Raw genomic sequence first — 21,592 nt, 5'->3', positions numbered from 1 at the left:
TATGTGTGTGCATGTGTGAGAGAGAGAGAGTTTCAACATTTGAGAGTGTGTGTACATGACAGAGAGAGGGAGAGGGTCATGTGCATGTGCATGTGTGTGTGCGTGTGAGAGAGAGATGGTTGTAGAGAGGGAATAGTTCTTTTCTTGAACGTTGGTCGGCCTCAGAGATGCGCGGGTGCAATACTAGTATAGGTTTAATTAAGCCTACAATAATAGTTGTTCAAAACCCCGTCCGTGGGGACGTACCCCTTCCAGTGTAAATTGCATTGCCGTGAGAACCAAGGTGCTTCCCTCATCCAAAGAAAGAAAGACATGGCTGCTGCGCATACAGTATATTCTCTTCTCCCCTCGATCATACACAGCGATGGCTGATGCGAACTGAAGGATTTCCTCGTCCTCTCCACCATCGCCTCTGAGAATAAATTTTAAAAATCACACAGCGATGGCTTATACGAATTCAAGGGTTTGTGTGCTTAATCACCTCTCGGAACCAATGTAAAAACACACACATGTGCATGCATGCACAAGACAACATGTCCGTCATCGCCAGAATCTTCAGCAGGCGCATCATAACCGCCACCCCTCAGCCCGAGGAACCCATCAAGCCCAAGGTATGCATTTCAATAATGCAGGGTTAATACAACAGTATGATATGAATTTAATGTATATTAGTGTTGTAACACATTATATATCACAGCTATTGCCCTCATGGTTTTGTAAAAGCAATAATAATTAGCATGCAATCAGCACAGCCCATTGCATCATTTTCCTTTTGATGACACGCACATACAAGCTTACACACATACAGGCATGCATAATGGTAGAGCATAATTGTGGGCTCTATATGTATGTATTTCTTTTATTCATCTATCTTCCTGCTTGCCACGTAGGTATGTATGTATGTATGTATTGAATAAGCGCACCCTTATGCCCAAGAGTTGCCAAGGGGAGGGGGGAAGCAAGGACAGAACAACGTGGACTGAAGAGCAGGAGAGGGTCGCGCTTGTTTCTAGAGGGCCTCGGGCTGTGGGCTGATGTGATGCAATATGCATAGATATATAGGAGTGCATAATTTGACACATACATACATACACATGACAATGATAGAGACAATGGTTAGAAGTGCTATTAGGTGGCTACTCTTGGGCATAAGGGCGTGCTTATTCAATTGTGTCGGTTGGGCATTTGACATGTGGCAAGACCATCTTCACCTTTGATCAATCATGAAGCTTGGCCCAAAAACAGTGAAAATGCTCATAAGCAAGGAAACAATTCTCAGGTGAAGCTGGGTAGATGCAAAATTGATGAGTTCGAAATGGGTCCTGTCCTGGGAACTGGTAGTTTTGGAAGGGTCTATCTTGCACACAAGAAGGGAAGCCGTCAAGTGTTTGCAACCAAAGCCTTGTGCAAAGCCTCGGTGATCCGTCAAAAACAGGCAAAACTTCATCTCTCTCTCTCTCTCTCTCTCTCTCTCTCTCTCTCTCATTCCCCCCACCCCCGCCTCCCACACACACACACACACACACACACTATATATATATATATATATATATGTATGTATGTATGTATGTATGTATATATAATCTCATTTCATGATTTATCCATGCAGATTGATCACGTGAAAGCCGAGAAGGAGATACTGCAAAAGATAGACTTCCCTTTCATTGTGAATTTGGTGGGGTTCAGCCAAGATACTACTCATATTTATTTAGTGATGGAGTATGTCTGTGGGTAAGTTAACAAGTATAAACATTGAAGGCTGTCAACATTTGCACTATCGTTGAAGCTTTGAACAATGTTTCTTTTTTCTGATGCAGTGGCGAATTTTTCACATACCTGCGGCACATGAAAAAGTTTGATGAAGATACTGCTGTAAGTGTCGGCATCTTAAGAAATCAATTACAATTTTCCCCATCGAGGAACATGACAATGTGCTTTTTATATGCCGGATCAATGATTCTTGCATCCTTTTCTCCACTTATCCCATGTCATTGCAGCGGTTCTATGCAGCCCAGGTGCTACTTTCATTTGAGTACATACACAGCATGGACATAGTTTACCGAGATTTGAAGGTTCTCATCCTAACCACTTGCCTAACTTTCTTTAACAACGTTTAGATAAATTTTCAATGTTGAAAAACAACTTTGCTGCATGGTATACACCAATTTTTTCTTTGCATTAGGATAGTACATTTTGAAGCTGTGTGTGTGCACGCGCGCGTATGCAAGTACGCATGTATGCATGCACGCATTCACATATGCATATGTAGTTCAAGTATATGTGTATGCACTCATGCATATTATGTATATATGGATGTATGTTATCCATGTATGTATGTATGTGTATATGTACATTGTACATATACACATATATGTATGTATGTGTATATGTACATTGTACATACATACAGGCAACTATTTTTCTTAAGGGCTCCTGTTTAGAATCTTTACAGCCTGAGAATATCCTCCTGGATGACAAGGGAAACATCAAGATTGCAGATTTTGGCTTTGCTAAACAGATTGATAGGAGGACATACACACTTTGTGGTCAGTATGCTTATCCATCTTTTCATTGACCCAATCCTAACAGAAGGGCTTGAGAAGGATCCAAGGTTTAGGGTCACACTCTTGCACATCTTATTAGACATGCTGTACTTCCTTGAGGAAAACCTTAGATGTGATTTTTGCATGATATATACTTTCGCGGCATTCATTTGAGTGAAACCATTTTTTTACAGGAACACCCGATTACTTAGCACCGGAAATAATTCTTGGCAAAGGACATGGAAAACCTGTAGACTGGTAGGGTGAACATGAGCTTGAAGAGCATTTCTTGTATGCTCACATTGCCTCAGATATCAAATCCATGAAAATTAAACATATGGATGGCGAGAGAGAGAGAGAGAGAGAGAGAGAGAGTGTGCGTTGAAAACATATTCTGATGTAGTCTTATGTTTTTGCTCATAGGTGGGCATTTGGTGTGCTCATTTATGAAATGCTAGCTGGCTATGCTCCCTTCTATGATCATGGTGACTACTAATGTTTATGTATTGAAATTGGCTAGCTTTTGTAACAGCAAGGCATGACTTCACTCTTGTTGTATAGATCCTATGGGAACATATCAGAAGATATTGGCTGGGAAAATTGTATTCCCACCACATTTTTCTAGAAGGTAACAGAAAAAAAGTTGATCTATCAGCTTGACATTAGCTTGGAAGCTGTGTTTTTCTTGGGAGTATTTGCATGACAATCAGTATGTTGTTTCTGATTCAGCGCAAAAGATTTGATAAGGAAGCTCCTGACTCCTGAACTTTCTAAGAGGTAAACATCTCTTTCTTAATGCATAAAATGAAGCTATTTCTCCACCTTCAAACCCCATTTTGTTCGCTCGACATCTATCATTATATCTCCATTTTGGGCTCAAAGGAAAATGCTACTCTATCAAAAGGAGTTCTAGATTATGACCTAGAAGGCATGTACTCACGCTTCAGGCCCATGCACATGCAATATCGACAGGCTTGGTTGCCTTAAAGGTGGAGTCGATGAGATCAAGAGCCATTCGTGGTTTGCAAATGTGGATTGGGACAGTGTGTTAAAGAAGAGGGAGAGCCCACCCATTAGGCCAAAGATTGCTGTAAGTTTCATGCTTTCTGTGGGATTTTGTGTGCACTGAAGTGAGATGCGTGCTTTATTACCGTGCTTACGTTCACAGATGTGTGGATATGTGATATGGGATCACACCAATCATGTCCATTTTTGCTGTGTGCAGGCCCCTGATGACACAAGTAACTTTGAGGACTACTCAAAGCTAGAGTCAGCTGAGGATGATGAGGTGATACTTACAAAAGAGGAGCAAGATCTCTTTAGGGATTTATAACGTTGGAGGCACAAACTTTGTTCTTTTCTCTGGACTATTTGGGAAAGCTTGATTAAGCTATTTGGCAGAGCCTCAAACACAGAGACAATCGACAGACAAAGATTGTAAAAAAGTGAAGGAAGATGAGGAAGTGCTTCACAAAAGAAAGCCTACTGATGTAACCCCACACAAAAGGCTAGACCAAAGCTGAAGAGCTCTGGATAGTCCATGATTGGGGAAAAGCACTTAATTAGCACACATTTCAACCAGAGAAGATGATTTTCTTGTTCGTTGCCGGAGTCACATGGCCAAAGAAGCCAAGCTTTCTTCTTTGGTTTACCAGGCTCTAACAATACTTGCCTCTCATCAAGGTAGTCAATCATATAGGTCCAGCTTCCGAGTATGACAATAGTCTCTCAAGAATACCAAACAACACATATGGTCTAAAAGTTCTGCCTCGAAAACTACCGTTCATCTTTTCCTTCCTCTTGTAAACCATCCCTTCTTGTGGTACTTAACTAACCATCCCACCTTAAGGCTCAAAATGATCAAGCATCAAACTTTCAAGAAATCAGAAAGACTCTCATTTTCGAAAATGTAAATGCCTTTTGTATGAAAAGCATAAAAGAGGAAAGACGCTTCAAAATCCTATGGTGACACTTTTAGTAGTCATCATAATGAAATAATGAGCACCTTTTCCCTAAGTCTCACCTTTAAGTTTAGGAAATGTTACATGGTGGAATCAATACCTATGTTAATAAATATATGAGCCAATGGCCATGGGACATGAATAAATGTTGTGAACATAGGGCTAAGGGGCCAATGCCAAAAGGCTATACATTAATAAAGAAGTGTGAAATGGAGCTCTAGTATAAAAGATAACTATGAGCTTAATCATGTAAATAATCAATTTTACTAACCAAAGATTAATCATCTTCTTGCTTTAAGCAAGCTTACATGGTGGTACTCTCTCAACAAGAGTGCAACCATGTCGTACTTCATGTAATGAATGCATTCCTCCTCTCTTTCATTGTTGTCAAAGCTTTGGCTTTTGATTCATACTTGAATCATTTTCTCTCTAGTTTTTGTTTAATAAAAAGTTATTGCTTGAGATTTCAAAATTTTGGGAATTTTTTGAAAATTTCTTTCTACCCTAGATTATATTTCCATCTCTATTTGTTGTGGATTGAACCAAAATGGATTCCATGGATGGAAAGTACTCTCCAATCTCTCTTCCAACTTCTCTCTAACAAGCTGGATTACATCCCATTTGGAGATTGGGAACTAGTCCAACCGAAAATCGATTGAGTTTTCATAAAAGTCAAAATAGAGAGATATCAGGTTGTATTAATTTAAATTATTCGATTCAAATGAATGAATCGTACAAATTCTTAAAAATTTTGATAGAATAATTTGGAAAAATATCAACGGATGAATCGTACATTTTTTTAAAAATTGACCCAATAATTTAAAAAAAAAACGTCATTCATTTTGGAGGAAATTGATTTCAGACTTACATTTAGGTTGAAACATTGGTTGAGTTGAAACATTTATTTCGATCGAAAAAACTTTCAATCGAACCATAATTATTTGGGTCGAGACTTTTTTGGGACGATATATTGAAATTTTATATAAAGTTAAAGTTTTGATCGAGGATTCTCTCTCTCAAGACATCAAATAATCAAGAAAAAATTGTATCAAAAGTTATTTTTCATTTGATTAAGCTTGATTTTTCATTTGAAATATATATATAATATATATATATATAATTTTACTTGATAAAGCATGTTTATATATATATATATATATATATATATATATATATATATATAATCATTATATAAATTTCAGTAGTCACTTTTATTATATGTCATGCATAGTGTAAAAAATTGTATAAAAATGATTTTTTCATTTGATTAAGCTTGATTTTTCATTTGATATATATATATATATATATATATAATTTCATTTGATAAAGCAAGTTTTTTCAATGTATACTTTTACTTATATTAAGTTTTTAAATTTTTTTTACTATCAATATAAAATACTAAATAGTTATTATGCTTACATTTTATGAAACATAATTTTTCATTTGTAAGATATGATAGAAATATTTAAGAAACTCTTTCATTTGTTGAAGCGGTAGCTTTTTAATGTGGATGAGATAATTTATAATATTTACATTTGATGAAGTGAAAACTTTTTCATTTGTGAACTATAAATTTTTTTAAATTACGTAAATAATATATCTTAATTAATGAAGTGAAAACGTAATTGAGAAAATCATTTCTTGCTTATAAATCTTAAATTTTGATGCTTACAAAGCATCACTGTTTGAGTAATTTAAAGTAAGATTTGATCAAATTCTTTTAAAAAAAAGTTTTTTACCTTATTTTAAATATAATTCATTCTCTTGTTTTATTTTACAAAGTAAATAATTATTTATTTTCAAAAAAATTCTATTATTAGAGTTTACATAAATAAAAATTTATTACTTATATATTAAATATCAAATATTTTGTTTATATTTTTAAAAAAGTTTAAAATGTGAAAAACTAATGTATATTGTATGTTGTTTTATAAGTTTAAAAGTAAAAGCGCAAATGAGGAGATGACTAGAGTGAAAATATATGGAGGAGATGCATGAATTTGCAATAACTTTAAAATGCAATGTAGATCTTGTGGTCATACATTTACCGAAGGAGAAACAGTAATTAAAGAGCATCTTATTGGTGTAGGTAACAATTTAGACAAATGTCCTAATCCACCTTATGAGGGGAAGACTATATTTTTTTTAGTATATACATCAAGCATATTCTTCTAAAAATAGTAGAAAAACTTTGTATGACCTCTAATACGAATAATAATAGAATGGTTGTTTAAGAAACTGTAAAAGGTCATGTATGTCATGCATTAGAGGACAATATGGAATGGAATGTGATGTGGGGATGAGTATAACAAAACCTGGTAGGTCAAAGCAAATTGAAAATAGGTTAATCCTTTTTTTTCAAGATGCATTAATATTAACAACAAAATGTGGTTTTAATTTGCCATAATATAATAAGATGCACACATAATATTTAGATAAAATAAAAAATTTAGTGGAGTAAACTTTGAAAATAACAGTATTTGGTTATGTGCCCACATATGGATGTTCCATTACAATGGATGGATGTGGACAAATAATCAAGCAAAGCCTTTGATAAATATCATGTGCATTTATCCTAGAGGTACTGTTTTTTCCAAAGCAATTGACACATCATTGAGATAAAAAAGTGATGATTATATATTGAGAAGGTTTATGAACGCTTAATCGCTCATGTGGGTGGTAGTAAAAATATAAATGTAATAGTTTTAGATAATGCATCAAATTACAAATTAGCAAGGCAATATGTAATGACAAAGTATCCAGAGATAGCATGGGTTTCATGTGCAGTGCATACGCTTAATATTTGCTCCTTAAGGATATCGGATATTCAACTTCATTCAATCTACTTTGGTGGATGCAAATTTTGCAGTAAAATTTATCAAAGAGCATCAATTTACACGTGTTTTTTCGTGCACACTCTCATTTATGCCTTCAAAAGTTTTGTGCCATAATTTTGCTATGGCTTTTTATGTTTTGGGGTGTTTGGGAAAAGTGAAGGCAATTTTAGGAGAAACATTGTGGCAGATCAAATGTGGGAAATATGAATAGAAAAGAATCCAAAACATGCTGAATGTGCAAGAAAGTTTGATGCTCTTTTTCGTAGAGAAAACTTTTAGAAAAACATGGATAAAATTGTTGCTGGGGTGAAGCCATTTGTAATGTGCTTATGCTTGGTCGATAAGAGAATTTTATTAGTGGTAAATTATATTGGATATTTTTTAATGCTACTCAAGAAGAAGAAGAAGGAGCTCAGGTGCCAGCTCAGGAGTTAGCACAAGGCTATCATCGCATCATTGAGCTCAAGGTTCTCTTAGCTCAGTAGAGGCAATATGTCATCCTACAGCTGAAAGTGAGTACATTGGTGATGCCATGGTGTAGACTTCACTCTCATCCAACATGAGAAGAGTAGGAGCTATATCTTTTTTTTGAGAGGTTTAAACAAAGAGAAGAAGAGGGGGGTGCCTATTCTAGGGCTTTCTGCAACCTTTCATACCTTTCTTTTTTCACCTCTTTTCTTCTTTCAAGCTATGGGTGCCCCATTTACACTTTGGCCACTTCACACTATTTTTACCATTCACATGCTATGTTGAGGTTGTTTCACATGCATTGTGGGCGTATGTGTAGTGATTGTGAGGTTAATCTCACTTGGGTTGTTAACACCATATTAGATAATATGTAAAAAATATCGCATTTTGGTAATTTTGAAATTGAGAGGTTTTATATAATTTTGGAATTTCCCACTTAATGTGGGGAAACATACATAGGTATAGAGATCCATATTTGCAACGTGATTGATAAATCATGTAGGAAGGTGATGTTGAAAAACACTGTAACAAGGAAGTGGTATTTATCTCTTGCATAGACCTACATCAATTAAATTCAACATTGACAAAAAGTAAAACTTACAAATTTAAAAAGAAACTTATAGTCAATGGCACAAATTTTATGAAACAATCTAATAAATATCAACACTGCCAAGATAAAAGAACATCATACTCACAAAAGATGATTCGTATTTAAGTGTAGAGAAAGATATAAAGAGCACCACAAAATTGAGTCAAGATTTTACTACTGCTCAATGGGGGCACCATCAAGTTCATCCCTATCTGGTTTATATACACTAGTGAGGCGAAAGCATTCTTGTGCTTTTTTTTTTTGCTTCCCTAACTTGTATCTTGATTCTTGTATATGGCCCTAGTTTTTTGGGTCTCCATGACCAAACAATTGCATCAGCCATCTTCCACACTCGTGGCTCTACCTTGTTCTCCATCTAAAATCCCTTCCAATAATTAGTGTAGGCCTCTACATCTATCATACCATTCTTCCTTGTACGAGGTCCCCAACACTATATCAAAATCTTCATTTAGTTTGGTGACGTCCTGTCTATATTAATCTTTGATTCAGCCATAGCAAGCCAAATGGGATAGATGTCTCTATTATCTGGGTGCAACAATATAAAGTCCCCTTGCTTAACATCATGCATAGGGTTGAATTCTTCTCTTGGTTTTTTCTGTTGAGGCTCATAATAATGATCATTGTGCTCTTTGTAATCTAAGAATCTTTCAGCATCCACATCATCCAGCTTTGTAGGGTAGATTTTGGCTAAAACTTTGTTTACAATCTAGCCTTTGATGGTATTGGTTTCTCACACTCTCGGATTACATTATTCCAATAATTTATCTCACAGGCCAATAATATCTTGGCACACATGAATCATTTCTAAGATTTGGCCAAAATTTTACGTACTCTGCCATTGGAAATAGTGGTGGATTCCCTGGTGGTAGCATCGGTTTGCCTTCACTATCTTTCTTCCATAGTGGGATACCTCCCTCACTAGGTCTCCAATCAACTGTCACTAGATGCACTTTATATTGCATTATTGGCATGCCCCCTTTCTTGAGGAACTGAAATTGAAGTGGTTTCAAGTGGCCTATAAGTGCTTCTTGCCCATCACAAAGGTAGCCCCATCAAAATATCTCTTGAAGTCGGGGCTTAGGGGGGTCACTCATAAATATGTAAGTGTAGCACGTGGGTTCAATAGAAGGGATTTTTGAAATCTCTTTCTTACACATTTTGTACATACAGAAGGGTACCATTTAAAGGGGGTCTTTACAGGTTGAATAGAAAAAAGGCATGTTTTATGCATGAAAAATTCACGTATAAGGGATTTTAAAAATAGGCCTTGAACGAACGTGATATAGAGGGTTTACTTATAGTGAACCCCCCATGAGTCCAGGACTTCTGTAAGCAAGAAGGGCGTTGGAGAGGAAGTTGAGCTAGTCCTTAAGGTATCCATCAAATGTGGTAAAGTGAAGGTCTAGCCAACTCTAAAGTTCTTAGAAAACCTACTAAACATTGCATCTATGTCCTCATGTGTGTGCCCAACCATTAAAAATCTCAATTGGAAAACCTTGAAAACACCCCTTCCAAGAAGAGACAAATATGCAAACAAGTATTGATTTTTATTTTTACCTGCACAGTTCTGTTCTCCATCAACTTGCATGGCCTCAATGGCTACATAGCGTTGTAATGCGCTATTTTCTAGCATTGTAGTTTGTTTAATGGGCCACTTAACTAATTTGATGCTATCCACATCGAGTATAGTTCTGCTTGATGTACTCTCATGTGCCCTTTCAATAGCCACACCCATACAATCCTCACCCTGGGGGGTTAACTATAAGTAAACTCTTTGTATCACGTGCGTTCAAGGCCAATTTTAAAAATTCCTTATTTGTGAATATTTCATGAATAAAACATACCCTTTTTTAATTCAACTTGTGAATACACTTTAAATGGTACCCTTCTCTATATAAAAATGTGAAAAAAGGGATTTTAAAAATCCCTTCTGTTGAACCCACGTGATATGCTTATATATTTATGAGTGACTCCCTTGAGTCCTCACCAAGTTGCTCAAAGTTGACACTGTTATTTGGAAACACATACAAGATCAACCCCTTGTACATCATCTGAGTCTTTCTCTTATCTTATAAAAGAAAATTTTTGTTCTTCCAAGATTCCATGTTAACCACATATTGGTTAACACATTCCTACGACAACTATGTTCGCACACTTATGTAATGGGTGCCGGCACTATATTATAAATCCCATCATTTGATGAGGAAAACACCCTAAAGACGCTTCCAAGTACCTCAAAGGACAGACAAGAGGATCTTGGTCAGTTGGCCAAACCATAGAGAAAAGCCTTGTAACTATGTTTTGGGTGCCCTGGGTCACTAACTCTCGAGCGGCCTAGTGGAAAAAGGCTTGGAACTATAAAAGCCAATTTCTCTTGTTTGTAACTCACTCTCCCGTTTGTGCAATGAAGTGGAGTGTTCTCTCTCTCTCTCTCTCTCCCTCCCTCTCTCTTATAACTCTAATCTAGTGTTGCTATACTATAAAAATATCCCGCTCCTTTTGCCGCCACGTAGTTTTATCGTTGCTGAGCAGTGAAATATCGCTTCTCAACAACATCTATTAGCATCAAAAAAATATTGCTATACTATAAAAATATCCCGCTCCTTTTGCCGCCACGTAGTTTTATCTTTTGAATACAATAAACTTGTACTCTAATTTTTTTTAAACTGGTTTTTGCCTTGTCTATTACTTCTACCTCTCCTACCCTATCCTCCTTAATCTCAAGCAAGGTATGTCTATTACTTCTACCTCTCCTACCCTATCCTCCTTAATCTCAAGCAAGGTATGTCTACTGTTTTCATTTATCTCCTATACAAACAAGCTTTCCATGAAAGCTATCTTTTGAGTATTTCCTTTCTTTTCTCTCTTTCAAGTTTTTCTTTTCTTCTTTTTTCCTAATTAAGAGCTCTCCATTAAAGATTTGTAGGGTAAGTGATTTGAGTATTTCCTTTCTTTTCTCTCTTTCAAGTTTTTCTTTTCTTCTTTTTTCCTAATTAAGAGCTCTCCATTAAAGATTTGTAGGGTAAGTGATCTTGATTTTTTTAATACTTTTTTTTTCTTGACTTGGTTTAATTTTGTAGGTTTTCAACACATACAAGTCTCACAAGAGATCTCTTTCTTGTATGTTTCTTCTCTTATGCTTTTACATGTTATAGGGTTTGTAACTTTAGGGTTTTAAGATTAGGGTTTGTTTATTTTCCCATACTCCATTCTCCATACATGCCGGTAGCTACCTATGCATGCCAGTACCTTCCTAGGCATGCTGGTAGGTACCTATGCGTGCCCATAACAACGTATGGAAGCCGGTAGCAACCAATGCATGCCGATAGCTTCCTACGCATGCCGGTAGCTTCCTATGCCGCATGCTGGTAGTAACCTATGCATGCTAGCAACCTACACATGCAGGTAGCTATCAATGCATGCTAGTAGCATCCAATGCAATGCTGCTAGCTACATACACATGCCGGTAGCTTCTTACGCATGCTGGTAGCAACCAATGCATGCAGGTATCTATATCTACCTACGCATGCTGGTAGCTACCTATGGAAGCCGGTAGCATCCAATGCATGACGGTAGCTCCCTACGCATGCCGATACCAACCTATGCATGTGCCGATAGCTCCCTACGCATGCCGGTACCTACCAACGCATGCCGGTAGCAACCAACGCATGTCGGTAGCTTCCTACACATGCCGGTAGATTCCAATACATGTCGGTACCTTCCAACGCATGCCGGTATGTTTATGCATTATGCAAGTAGCTTCCTATGTATGCCGTTATCTTCCTACGAATGCCAATAGCAACCTATGGAATCCGGTAGCTTCCTATGCATGCCGTTATCTTCCTACGAATGCCGATAGCAACCTATGGAATCCAGTAGCTTCCAACGCATGCCGGTAGCTACCAACGCATGCCGATCGCTTTATGCATTATGCCGGTAGCTTCCAACACATGCCAATAGCCATATGCATAAGAGTTTTAAGTATTTATGTTTTTTCTTGGATAGATGGCAAATAACTTGAGGCACGATGTTACACATGAAGGAGGAGTCAATATCCCGACCATATTTGTAAGTATATATTAGCCTCAAATTGTATCTTATCTTCTAATTAAAGAAGGTTATCTTAAATAACAACTTTCTAAAATGTTCATTTGTTTGTATGTCTATAGCTTGAAGCAGTGGACCGCCCCCTACACAAGATGAATATGACTTTTCATTACAACAGGGTTTACAAGCTCTATTTGATAGGGTGCAAGACGAAGGATATATTGTTATTACTAGAGGAGATGCTTGGCAAGCATGGCAAGTAAGTATATTCCTAAACCCTAAACCTCTTTGTTTTTGCAAAACTGATTCTCACTTTTGTTAGTTTTATTGTGTTTTAGGATCGTGTAACTAGAAACAGTGGTGCAAATGTCCATGCCGATAGCAATGGAAATGTGAAAAGCAAAGGGGATGGAGCTGCAAGGAACAATAATAATCGCACAGCATGAGATATAGATAGCCCCTAGCTCTATAGGTTTTCATTACGCCTTATCTTGTATATGAGTTTTTGGGAATCATACACTTATGTAATTCCGCTAAGTATTGCAAATAAATTTTGAAATTCCTAAAACCATGAATTGCAAATGTCTTTTCTTTTTGGTATTTGTCAAGTTTTACATTACACTTGTCCATGATGATGTGAAGTTATGTTAGTTTCACTATGTCTACATTAGAAAAAAAAGAGTTGGGGCAGACTGGGGAGTCCTGTGTAGACTCCCCAATCTACCCCAGCTTTTTTCTATTATGCAATACTTTTGCTATGCTGAGTTGCAAACTCGTTGCAGTGAAAATAGCAGCGTGTTTAGCAGCGATATAGGCCTGACATCTCCTTACCCTTCTAGTTATAAAAGCGCTTCAATTTTTGCCTGCTAAACCCTCATTCTATTGTAGTGCACTGCTGAGCAGCAAAAAGCGCACTGCATAGGAGCGATAGATCATTGCTGAGCATCTTAAAACCCCATGATATTTTCCTTCCAAAAATGCTGCAGAAATGTTGCTAAAAAATGTTTCTACACTCCCGATGTGTTGTAGTGATGTGTGGTGTGCTTAGGGTTAGGATTCGAGAGTGATGCTAATCACTTGTTCTCTCATGCTTCCCTCTTTCTTCTTCTCTCCCTCTTTTGAGTGATTAGGCTACCAATGCGATCGTCTCCCATGGAGATTCCACACAATCTACACACAAGAGAGGTTATATCATCCGTTGGATTAGAGCAACTGTCTCATGGTGACAACGATGGTGAGACGAGCGGCTACGGTGGAGCTCTTGAGCATTGCTTGAGCTTGCCGGATAGGCAACTTCCCACGACACGTTAGGGTAGGGTTTTCTTAACATATTTGGTGCCTCTATCGGGGAGCGCCAATACGCTACTTGTCAAAGCCATCTTTGATTCAAATCTGATGGAGTCTCCATAGCCCGGTGCTAGGTAAGCTCTTTGGCATGCGTTTTTTTGGTTTTTTGATGTTTTAAATAGTTTTTTTTAAATGTCTTTTTGTTGTGATTTATGCATAGCTTTGTGTTTAGAGTAGGATTACTACATGTTTGAGTGAAAAAAACTTGAGATTTGGGTTATTAGAGAGCCGAATCAAGAGAGTTTTTGCTTTAACCTAGACTATTTTTCTTAATTTTTAGCTTGATCTTGTTTCTTTTGCTTAATTATTTTACATAGGTAGGTTAGCATTGTTAGATAGAAACCTAATCCATCAAAAAAACCATAAACTATCTCTTAATTTTTACTAATCTATTGGTTAGTGTGATTAAGAAACTTAAAGAGTATAAAAAATTAAAAAATTGAGCTTAATTGCTTGTAACTAAACTAATTAGAGTGGTATTAGTGTTCTAAACACTTGTCTTGACCTAAATCCATGTTTCTTGACCCAAACCCATGTTTAGTCTACTCCCATTAGGCCTTAATTAGCAAGAATTAGCACTAATTAGGTCTCATTTATCGAATTTTTTCTCTTTTGAGTGGGTTAATTAAAGAACTAATTAGAAATATTAATTAGGGGTGATCACATCATTGGATTAGCCTAAATATTACAAATCCATCTATCAAATTTCCATCCTTGAACTCCTCACCATTCAAGAGTAATTAGAGGGTTAAAAGGTGATTTATAATAGAATTAAGAAGATTAATCATTAGTTAAGTTAGAGTACCTCTAAATTAATCGAAATCCACTAATTTAGAGATAGCCTCTAACTTTAGCCTTTTCCCACCCACCTTGCATTAATGAGGGGATCTTAGTCATCTCAATTTAAATTCAAACTTCAAGTTCAAATTTCAAACTTGCCATGGCCATTCACACCTAAGGCCACGGGCATACACTTCTAAGCATACGGTTATACCAACCTGATTTTTTTAATAAAAATGCCACGAATGTACCAACCTAAGCGTACGGGCGTACCAACCTAAGCGTATAGACGTACTGTCCCAAAAAAAAGAAAAAAAAAAATACCATGGTTGTACCTTCCTAAGCGTATGGCCGTACCAGCCTAAGAATACGGTCGTACCAACCTAAGCATACGGACGTACTGGCCCAAATTGTTTTAAAAAAAATAAAAAAATATTTGCCAAACGGTAGTTTCTTTCTAAGCGTACGGCCATAACCAACCGTAGTTTCTTTCTAAGCGTACGACCGTAACCAACCTAAGCATACCGACGTATTGTCCCAAAAGAAATTGACATGGTCATACCTTCCTAAGCGTACGACCGTACCATCTTGGAAAAACAAATAGCACGGTTGTACCAACCTAAGCGTACGGACGTACCTTCCGTGATTTTTTTTTTCGAACTTTTCAAAATTTCCAAATCTTTAGTGTTGCTTATGGTCTACCTCTTTTCAAAATTTCCAAATCTTTAGTGTTGTTTATGGTCTACCTCTCGGACTCACTAGGGTCATTTTTACACGCATAAAACGCCTCAAAAGACTATTTTTTTTCCCTTAAGGGTGCATTCACGTGTGAGGCAAAAGAGAGCTAAAACTCCTATTTTGGGACTCCACGTGCACCGTTGCCTTGTGCAACCCTTTGCCTTTGCCTCCCTTTTGCTTGCCTTTGCAAACCTACCTTGTGCAAGCTGCCTTCTCGGTCATGCCCTACCTTGTGCAACCACCCTCCACTACACAGTCATCTTCTAAGCCAAACCAGTCGGTTGCATGTCTAGCACAACCGTGAGCAGGTCTGTGATGCGCATAGAACACTCTCTACTGATCACAGAGAAAGGTTTGTGTAGGCGGCTATGTGTTGAAATTTGAGCAAAATGATGAGCTATGGTGGATCATACACTAGAATCAACATGATTAACAAAGTGATTAGCAAGTGATTAAGACGTAATTAGTGAATAATTAAGAAATAGATTAATGTAGGCATGGATACTCAAAAACCAGCAAATTCTCATTAGGGCTATGCCTCAATTTATAGTGTTTACATCAAGCATCAAATCCCCTTGATTTCTCCATGATTCACTCCCTGAATATCTCCACCTTTTGCCTGATTCTCTCCACCTCTTCTCTTTTCCCTGATTATCTCCCAGAATAACTCCACACTCCTAAATTCCCTCATGCTACCCATTATTCTCTCCCAGTAGATTCTCCTAACCTTTTCACAGGTTCTTTCACAATTACATCTCCTCTTTTACAGCCTTTATCCAAGAGCTTGTTCCCACACACACCCTATTCACTTGTATATTTCAACACCTCCCCTCAAGTGAATAATCCTAGTACACCTAGACCCTATACCAAGTTTGCCTCCCCTTACTTGGTAGTCCGCGACCAGTGTCTACTCCTCCCCTCAAGTTATCTCAGCACATCTGGACCCTGTATCAAGTTTCTTTCTTACTTGATAGTCCGCGACCAGTGCCTCAAGTCCCTAAACTCCATAGTCCTTGACACTCTCTCTCTCTATGTGTCCAAGGCTACTATAAGTGCCCGCGACCTTGACTAAAGTGCTCACACATACATCTACCACGTGGCCTACATCATCGGTGGCTCAGAGGTGGTTTTACTTTATTGGGGCAGGTTACATTGGGTTGTGGGTTCTCTCTCTCTCTCTCTCTCTCTCAGAGATTTTCACATGGCTCCTCACTCTTTGGAGCCTCACATCTTCTCTTTTCTTCAGTCTTCTTCTCGTGGCAGCATCTCTCCACACGTCCGTCTCTTCTTTCAGTCTTCTCGGGGCAGCTTCTCTTCTTGTGGCAGCTTCTCTTCTCGTGTCCATGTCTTCCTTCAGGTCTTCTTCTCGGTGTGGATCCTCTTCTTGGGAAGAGATATTCTTCTTCTTTCATGGTTGGAGCCATGAGCTCGTCCGTCAGGTCATTTTGCTCCATGTGAGCAACATATTTCAATGTTTTGCTGACAGTTCCTTTGGGCTTTTGATGTTCATCTTTTATCATTATGCAATGCAAACCCAAATTTATGCGGGAGGTCTTACCTCTTGCCTTAATCTGGACAAGGGCAGTGTCTGTTCCCATTTTTACACTGATAAAATGTGCCCAATACATAATGCGTATAGCATTCATTCTCATGCACACTCCAAATGCAATTCTGGCTGTGAATAATCTTGAATTTGAGTGAGATTTACAGGCATTAACCAAGGGTTAAATGCAAAATGATGATTTTCACAATTTTATCAGCACAATTTTACCAGAAATTACACTAAATTAAGGGTAACCAATTTGTACGGGATGGTTGGAGTATCAAACCAACTCTGATTTGAAATCTGAAGTTATAGGGATCTGTATCAGATACCTAATGGTTAATTTGAACCCTCAATTGCACCAAAGTACAGTGATTAGCACTGATTAATCACTGATTAGCAAATTAATGCTCTGGTTTGTGTGCAGAAAACAGAGTATGCGGGGAGCCCAGATCTGGTGCCTTCCACTTCAAATGAGCTCAAATGCTTTCAAAGGCATCAATAGCAATGAGTCTAGTAGAGGATTAAGCCAAGAAACACAAGATTTGAGCAAATAATGAAAGCTTAATCTCTGTTTTACCAGAGTCACCTACAGATTTGATGAAGAGCTTTGATCTCTCTGTAGACTTGATGAAATTGATTTCTGTCTTCACCAGCTTGTAGAGCATGCTTGAAAACCCTTTGTGCTAAGAGGAATTGAAGACATTTGACTTGCACAAGGAGAGATCTTCAAAGTTCTTCAGAAAAACGGCGCCAAGAAATTAGCGAAAATCGGCTGCTCAGCGTGGCGGTTTGCGCATGTGATTACATAGGCCAGAGCCCCTTTGGGTTAGCTACCTTGGGCTAGAATGGTTTGGCAAATGACTGAGTATGCAAGGTGCTAGGGCTCCTCCACTGGCTGGGGGTGAAGGGGAAGATGAAGAACTCACTAAAAAATTGATTTTTTGCTAATTATCTTACTAATCCTCATTAATTGACTAATGGGCTCATAAATCTGGTTGATTCTAGGCATGGCTCTGATACCATGTTGAAATTTGAGCAAAATGATGAGCTATGGTGGATCATACACTAGAATCAACATGATTAACAAAGTGATTAGCAAGTGATTAAGACGTAATTAGTGAATAATTAAGAAATAGATTAATGTAGGCATGGATACTCAAAAACCAGCAAATTCTCATTAGGGCTATGCCTCAATTTATAGTGTTTACATCAAGCATCAAATCCCCTTGATTTCTCCATGATTCACTCCCTGAATATCTCCACCTTTTGCCTGATTCTCTCCACCTCTTCTCTTTTCCCTGATTATCTCCCAGAATAACTCCACACTCCTAAATTCCCTCATGCTACCCATTATTCTCTCCCAGTAGATTCTCCTAACCTTTTCACAGGTTCTTTCACAATTACATCTCCTCTTTTACAGCCTTTATCCAAGAGCTTGTTCCCACACACACCCTATTCACTTGTATATTTCAACACTATGCATGCCTTGCACAGCCCTTGTGCTTGCCATGCCCTCCACACCATTGCCTTGCGCATTTTTCTCCCTTTACAAACCTTGTGCAGACCTTCTCCTCCATAACCAAAGAAAAGCACTCATGCAACAAAAAGCGCATGGCTACAAAGACAAAGAGCACAGTTGTGTGGCCAGCAAATATGCTTCAATGAAGGAGAGAAGCCATCCTTAAGGGCTAGCACAAATCATCAAAGAAGAAAAACAAAAAGGAAGAACGTGGCTTACCTCCTCTCATAGCAACCGTGTAATGGTGCAAGGAAGAAAGTAGATTCTCAAAGAAAGTTTTCTCTCCATCTTCTTCATGAACCCTTGCTTTTTTGGTGCTTTTTGGATTCTAGAATCCACTACTTATGTCAATTTGGATTCTAGAATCCACTTCTTGTGTCAAGCTTGATTCTGGAATCCACTTCTTCTATCAAGTTGGATTCCAGAATCCACTCCTTGTGGCAAGTTGGATTCTAGAATCCACTTTTTGTGTCAAGTTGGATTCCAAAATCCACTTCCTCAAGGAGTTTAGATTCTGGAATCTAATTTTTCTCTTGAGTTGGATTTTGGAATCCAAATTTTCACAAAGTAGGATTCTGGAAGTCACTTTTTCTCACAAGCTGATAAGGATCACCAGAATTTACTCAAAATAAAGATTTTTAAAAATAGCTTGCACTTCATGTTTTATTTTTTTCAAAAAAATTAATATTTTAACAATGATACGTATTTTTCTCAAAACTTTGGTTTCCATTTCACAAAGAAAAATTTATAAGTTTGAATTTTTTACAGAAGTACAAAAAGGATTCTGGAATCCACATGTTTTTTCCACTTAAGATTTGGACCGTTATTTTTTGCTCCAAAATTAAAAAAAAAAGAATTTAGAAAAGATGCTCATTTTTTAGTTTAAAATTTCAATTAACCAATATAATTTCTTAAAAATCATAATTTTTAAGTGAAAAAAATGTTTTGATTTTTAAATCTGTAGTTGAAAAATATTTTATACTTTTTATTTGTTTTAGGATTTTGAGGCAATGTAATAAACAATTATAAATACAATATTACTACTAAAAATTCTAATTTCAAAAAGACACGCTTACCTTGAAAAAAGACACGATCGTAGTAGAGAAGATAGTCGAGTGCTCCAAAGCTCCAAACACAACTTGCGTATGTGAAAAATGATCCTCTCCCTCCCCTTTTAAAGCCTCATGGTTTCTAAATTTAAAATTATTTATTTAATTAATATTAAAATTATTTTCCATTGAACAAAGAATAACCCTACTAGGGCACCCCTTCAAAAGTCCAAGTTAATTCATTTGGATTGCCACACTCTAGCAAATGGAGCTCCTAAGTAGTCCTACCAATTCACAACCCTTTTTCCCTTCTATCTTGTTAACACCTTCTATGAACACAAATTTGAATGCTAATGAATAAACTCCTTGTTCTAGACGATGCTCAAGAAGAGTTTCTTTTGATGTGGTTGAACAAGAACCACAACAACTTAATGGGAATGTAGCAATTAATGAGAGAGAGCGTGAGCAACAACCACCTCGAAGGGCAAGAGGTGAGAGAAAGCAACGTCTTCTTTCAAGTCTAGTGATTTGAGAGATATGTAGAGTTTTTTGTTGTGCTAGAAAGAAGAGGAGCTTAGGATTTCATAAAATCCAACTAGGGCATAGAATTTTTTTTTGGTTTAGGGAGAGATCCACAAAATGTGTTCTTAAGGTCTTGTGTGTGACACTCCACCATGTCAACCATGTTTGTGGTCTCAGATGATGTTCGAGTTTGTAGAGCAAGTTTCTTAAAGGTATTTTATATAAGCAGTCTGAGAATTTAAAAAATCTTAGCAAATGTGGCCCAAGAAAGTTTTTCTTTAACATTGTGAGCACACATGAAACCCCCCAATATTGTTTCCTAAAGCAATGGTTGGGAAACTTCATCACCTTCAATGGAGAAGTACTACTACCTAACTTAAACTTCACACATCTCCCTAACAATTTTACTAAAAGAGAGGTATAAAATTTGTATGTGGAATCACAAAACGAAACTCTAAACCCCACTCTCTCACTTCCCTCTTTCTTGAGAATATGGAGACAAGATATCTCTCACGTCAAAATTCCCAAGAAGAGCAGGATGTGTGTTTGCCAAATATGTGCGGAGTTGAAAGCAAAGCGAGAAACATCAAAGACCACAAAAGAAAAATGTAAGTTAAGTTGAAAAGGTGGCTATGCAAGGGAGCCAATATCAAAGGCAAGTGGAATTGATGCCAAGGAAAAGGACTCATGGATGGTAGAGAAGGCATGTTAGTGGCTTCGCTGGAGTCAAAGGGATGAGAAGGAACATGGGTGGTGGGAGGCTAGCGGTGAGGTTACACAGATTGCTTGTTTTCTCTTGTTGATGCACAGGCTGCGAATAGGAGGGGATTGCCCATGTTGAAGCTTTTTTGTTGAATATTTGAAGCTTTAGAGTTGATTGATGTTCTTAACTGTGCTTGGGGCTTGAGGGACACAAAGATTGGTTTCATCCACACTATTAGCTACTCCAAATACATTGCCTTGACTCCACTCGACCCCAATTTTTTATGCTACCAAACCCCGTTGCCTACACTAACCTATGTGCACAATCAATCACCCTGCTTTGCTGGAATTTGGAATCCCACTCCTTTTTCTATTGTTTTTTTATTCTAGTTTTTCTAGTCACTTCTCTTGTCCTCTTTGGTGGATTCTAGAATCCATGATTAGCTTAGAGCCATAGTTTTTACTTTTTTTACAGGTCATGGCTTCTTGATCTCAAGTTTTTTCTTTTTCTTTTTTTGGATTCTAGTTTTGATGATCACTTCTTTTGTTCTCTCTAGTGGATTCTAGAATCCATGATTAACTTTTAGCCATGGTTTTTTTTTTTTTGCAGATCATGGCTTCTCAATCTCATGGAAGCAAGAAGTCAAACTTCAAGGCAAGCTTTTGTGCAACCTCAACCCGATTAAAGCTTAAGGAGGGGACACTCAAGAGCACTAATGTCTTATCAGTTAGTTCCTGCACCACGGAGTCCAGGTTTTGAAATAATGAGGCTTTTTGAAAGTCCATCTTGTTCTTCTCATCGAGATCTTCTTGCTGCTAAATAATTCCCTCACGAGCCAGTGACTTAGCGCACCAAAGAGCATTGCCAAAAGGTTAGAAAGGGAAAAAGGCAAGACCTAACACTTGTGAGAGAGAGGTAGATA

General features: G+C 37.5%; 1 protein-coding gene across 1 annotated transcript; it reads left to right on the top strand.

The window, feature by feature from the left end:
* The first annotated feature begins 290 nt into the window (after positions 1-290).
* LOC147610084 (uncharacterized) lies at positions 291-4,627 on the top strand. Its single transcript, XM_086786895.1, has 12 exons — positions 291-611; positions 1,280-1,435; positions 1,610-1,731; positions 1,818-1,872; positions 1,998-2,072; positions 2,453-2,546; positions 2,738-2,801; positions 2,967-3,028; positions 3,105-3,171; positions 3,273-3,320; positions 3,516-3,633; positions 3,769-4,627. The coding sequence occupies exons 1-12, from the start codon at positions 510-512 to the stop codon at positions 3,874-3,876; spliced, it is 1,071 nt and encodes a 356-aa protein (XP_086643021.1). The 5' UTR covers positions 291-509; the 3' UTR covers positions 3,877-4,627.
* The last annotated feature ends 16,965 nt before the right edge of the window (positions 4,628-21,592 follow it).

This window comes from Cibotium barometz, chromosome 50 (genome assembly GCF_041138505.1).
Source record: "Cibotium barometz isolate CiBa-2024 chromosome 50, ASM4113850v1, whole genome shotgun sequence".
In the NCBI taxonomy this organism is placed as follows: Eukaryota; Viridiplantae; Streptophyta; class Polypodiopsida; order Cyatheales; family Cibotiaceae; genus Cibotium; species Cibotium barometz.
The sequence above is the reverse complement of the archived record's forward strand: the minus strand, read 5'-3'. Positions and strand labels throughout refer to the sequence as shown.

What these genes read in the sequence shown, in the direction of transcription:
- LOC147610084 (XM_086786895.1), top strand. Translation starts at nt 510, where the DNA reads ATGTGCATGCATGCACAAGACAACATGTCCGTCATCGCCAGAATCTTC. An exon ending in CGGTGATCCGTCAAAAACAG is followed by an intron (nt 1,436 to 1,609) that starts GCAAAACTTCAT and finishes TTATCCATGCAG; the next exon opens with ATTGATCACGTGAAAGCCGA. An exon ending in TAGTTTACCGAGATTTGAAG is followed by an intron (nt 2,073 to 2,452) that starts GTTCTCATCCTA and finishes GAATCTTTACAG; the next exon opens with CCTGAGAATATCCTCCTGGA.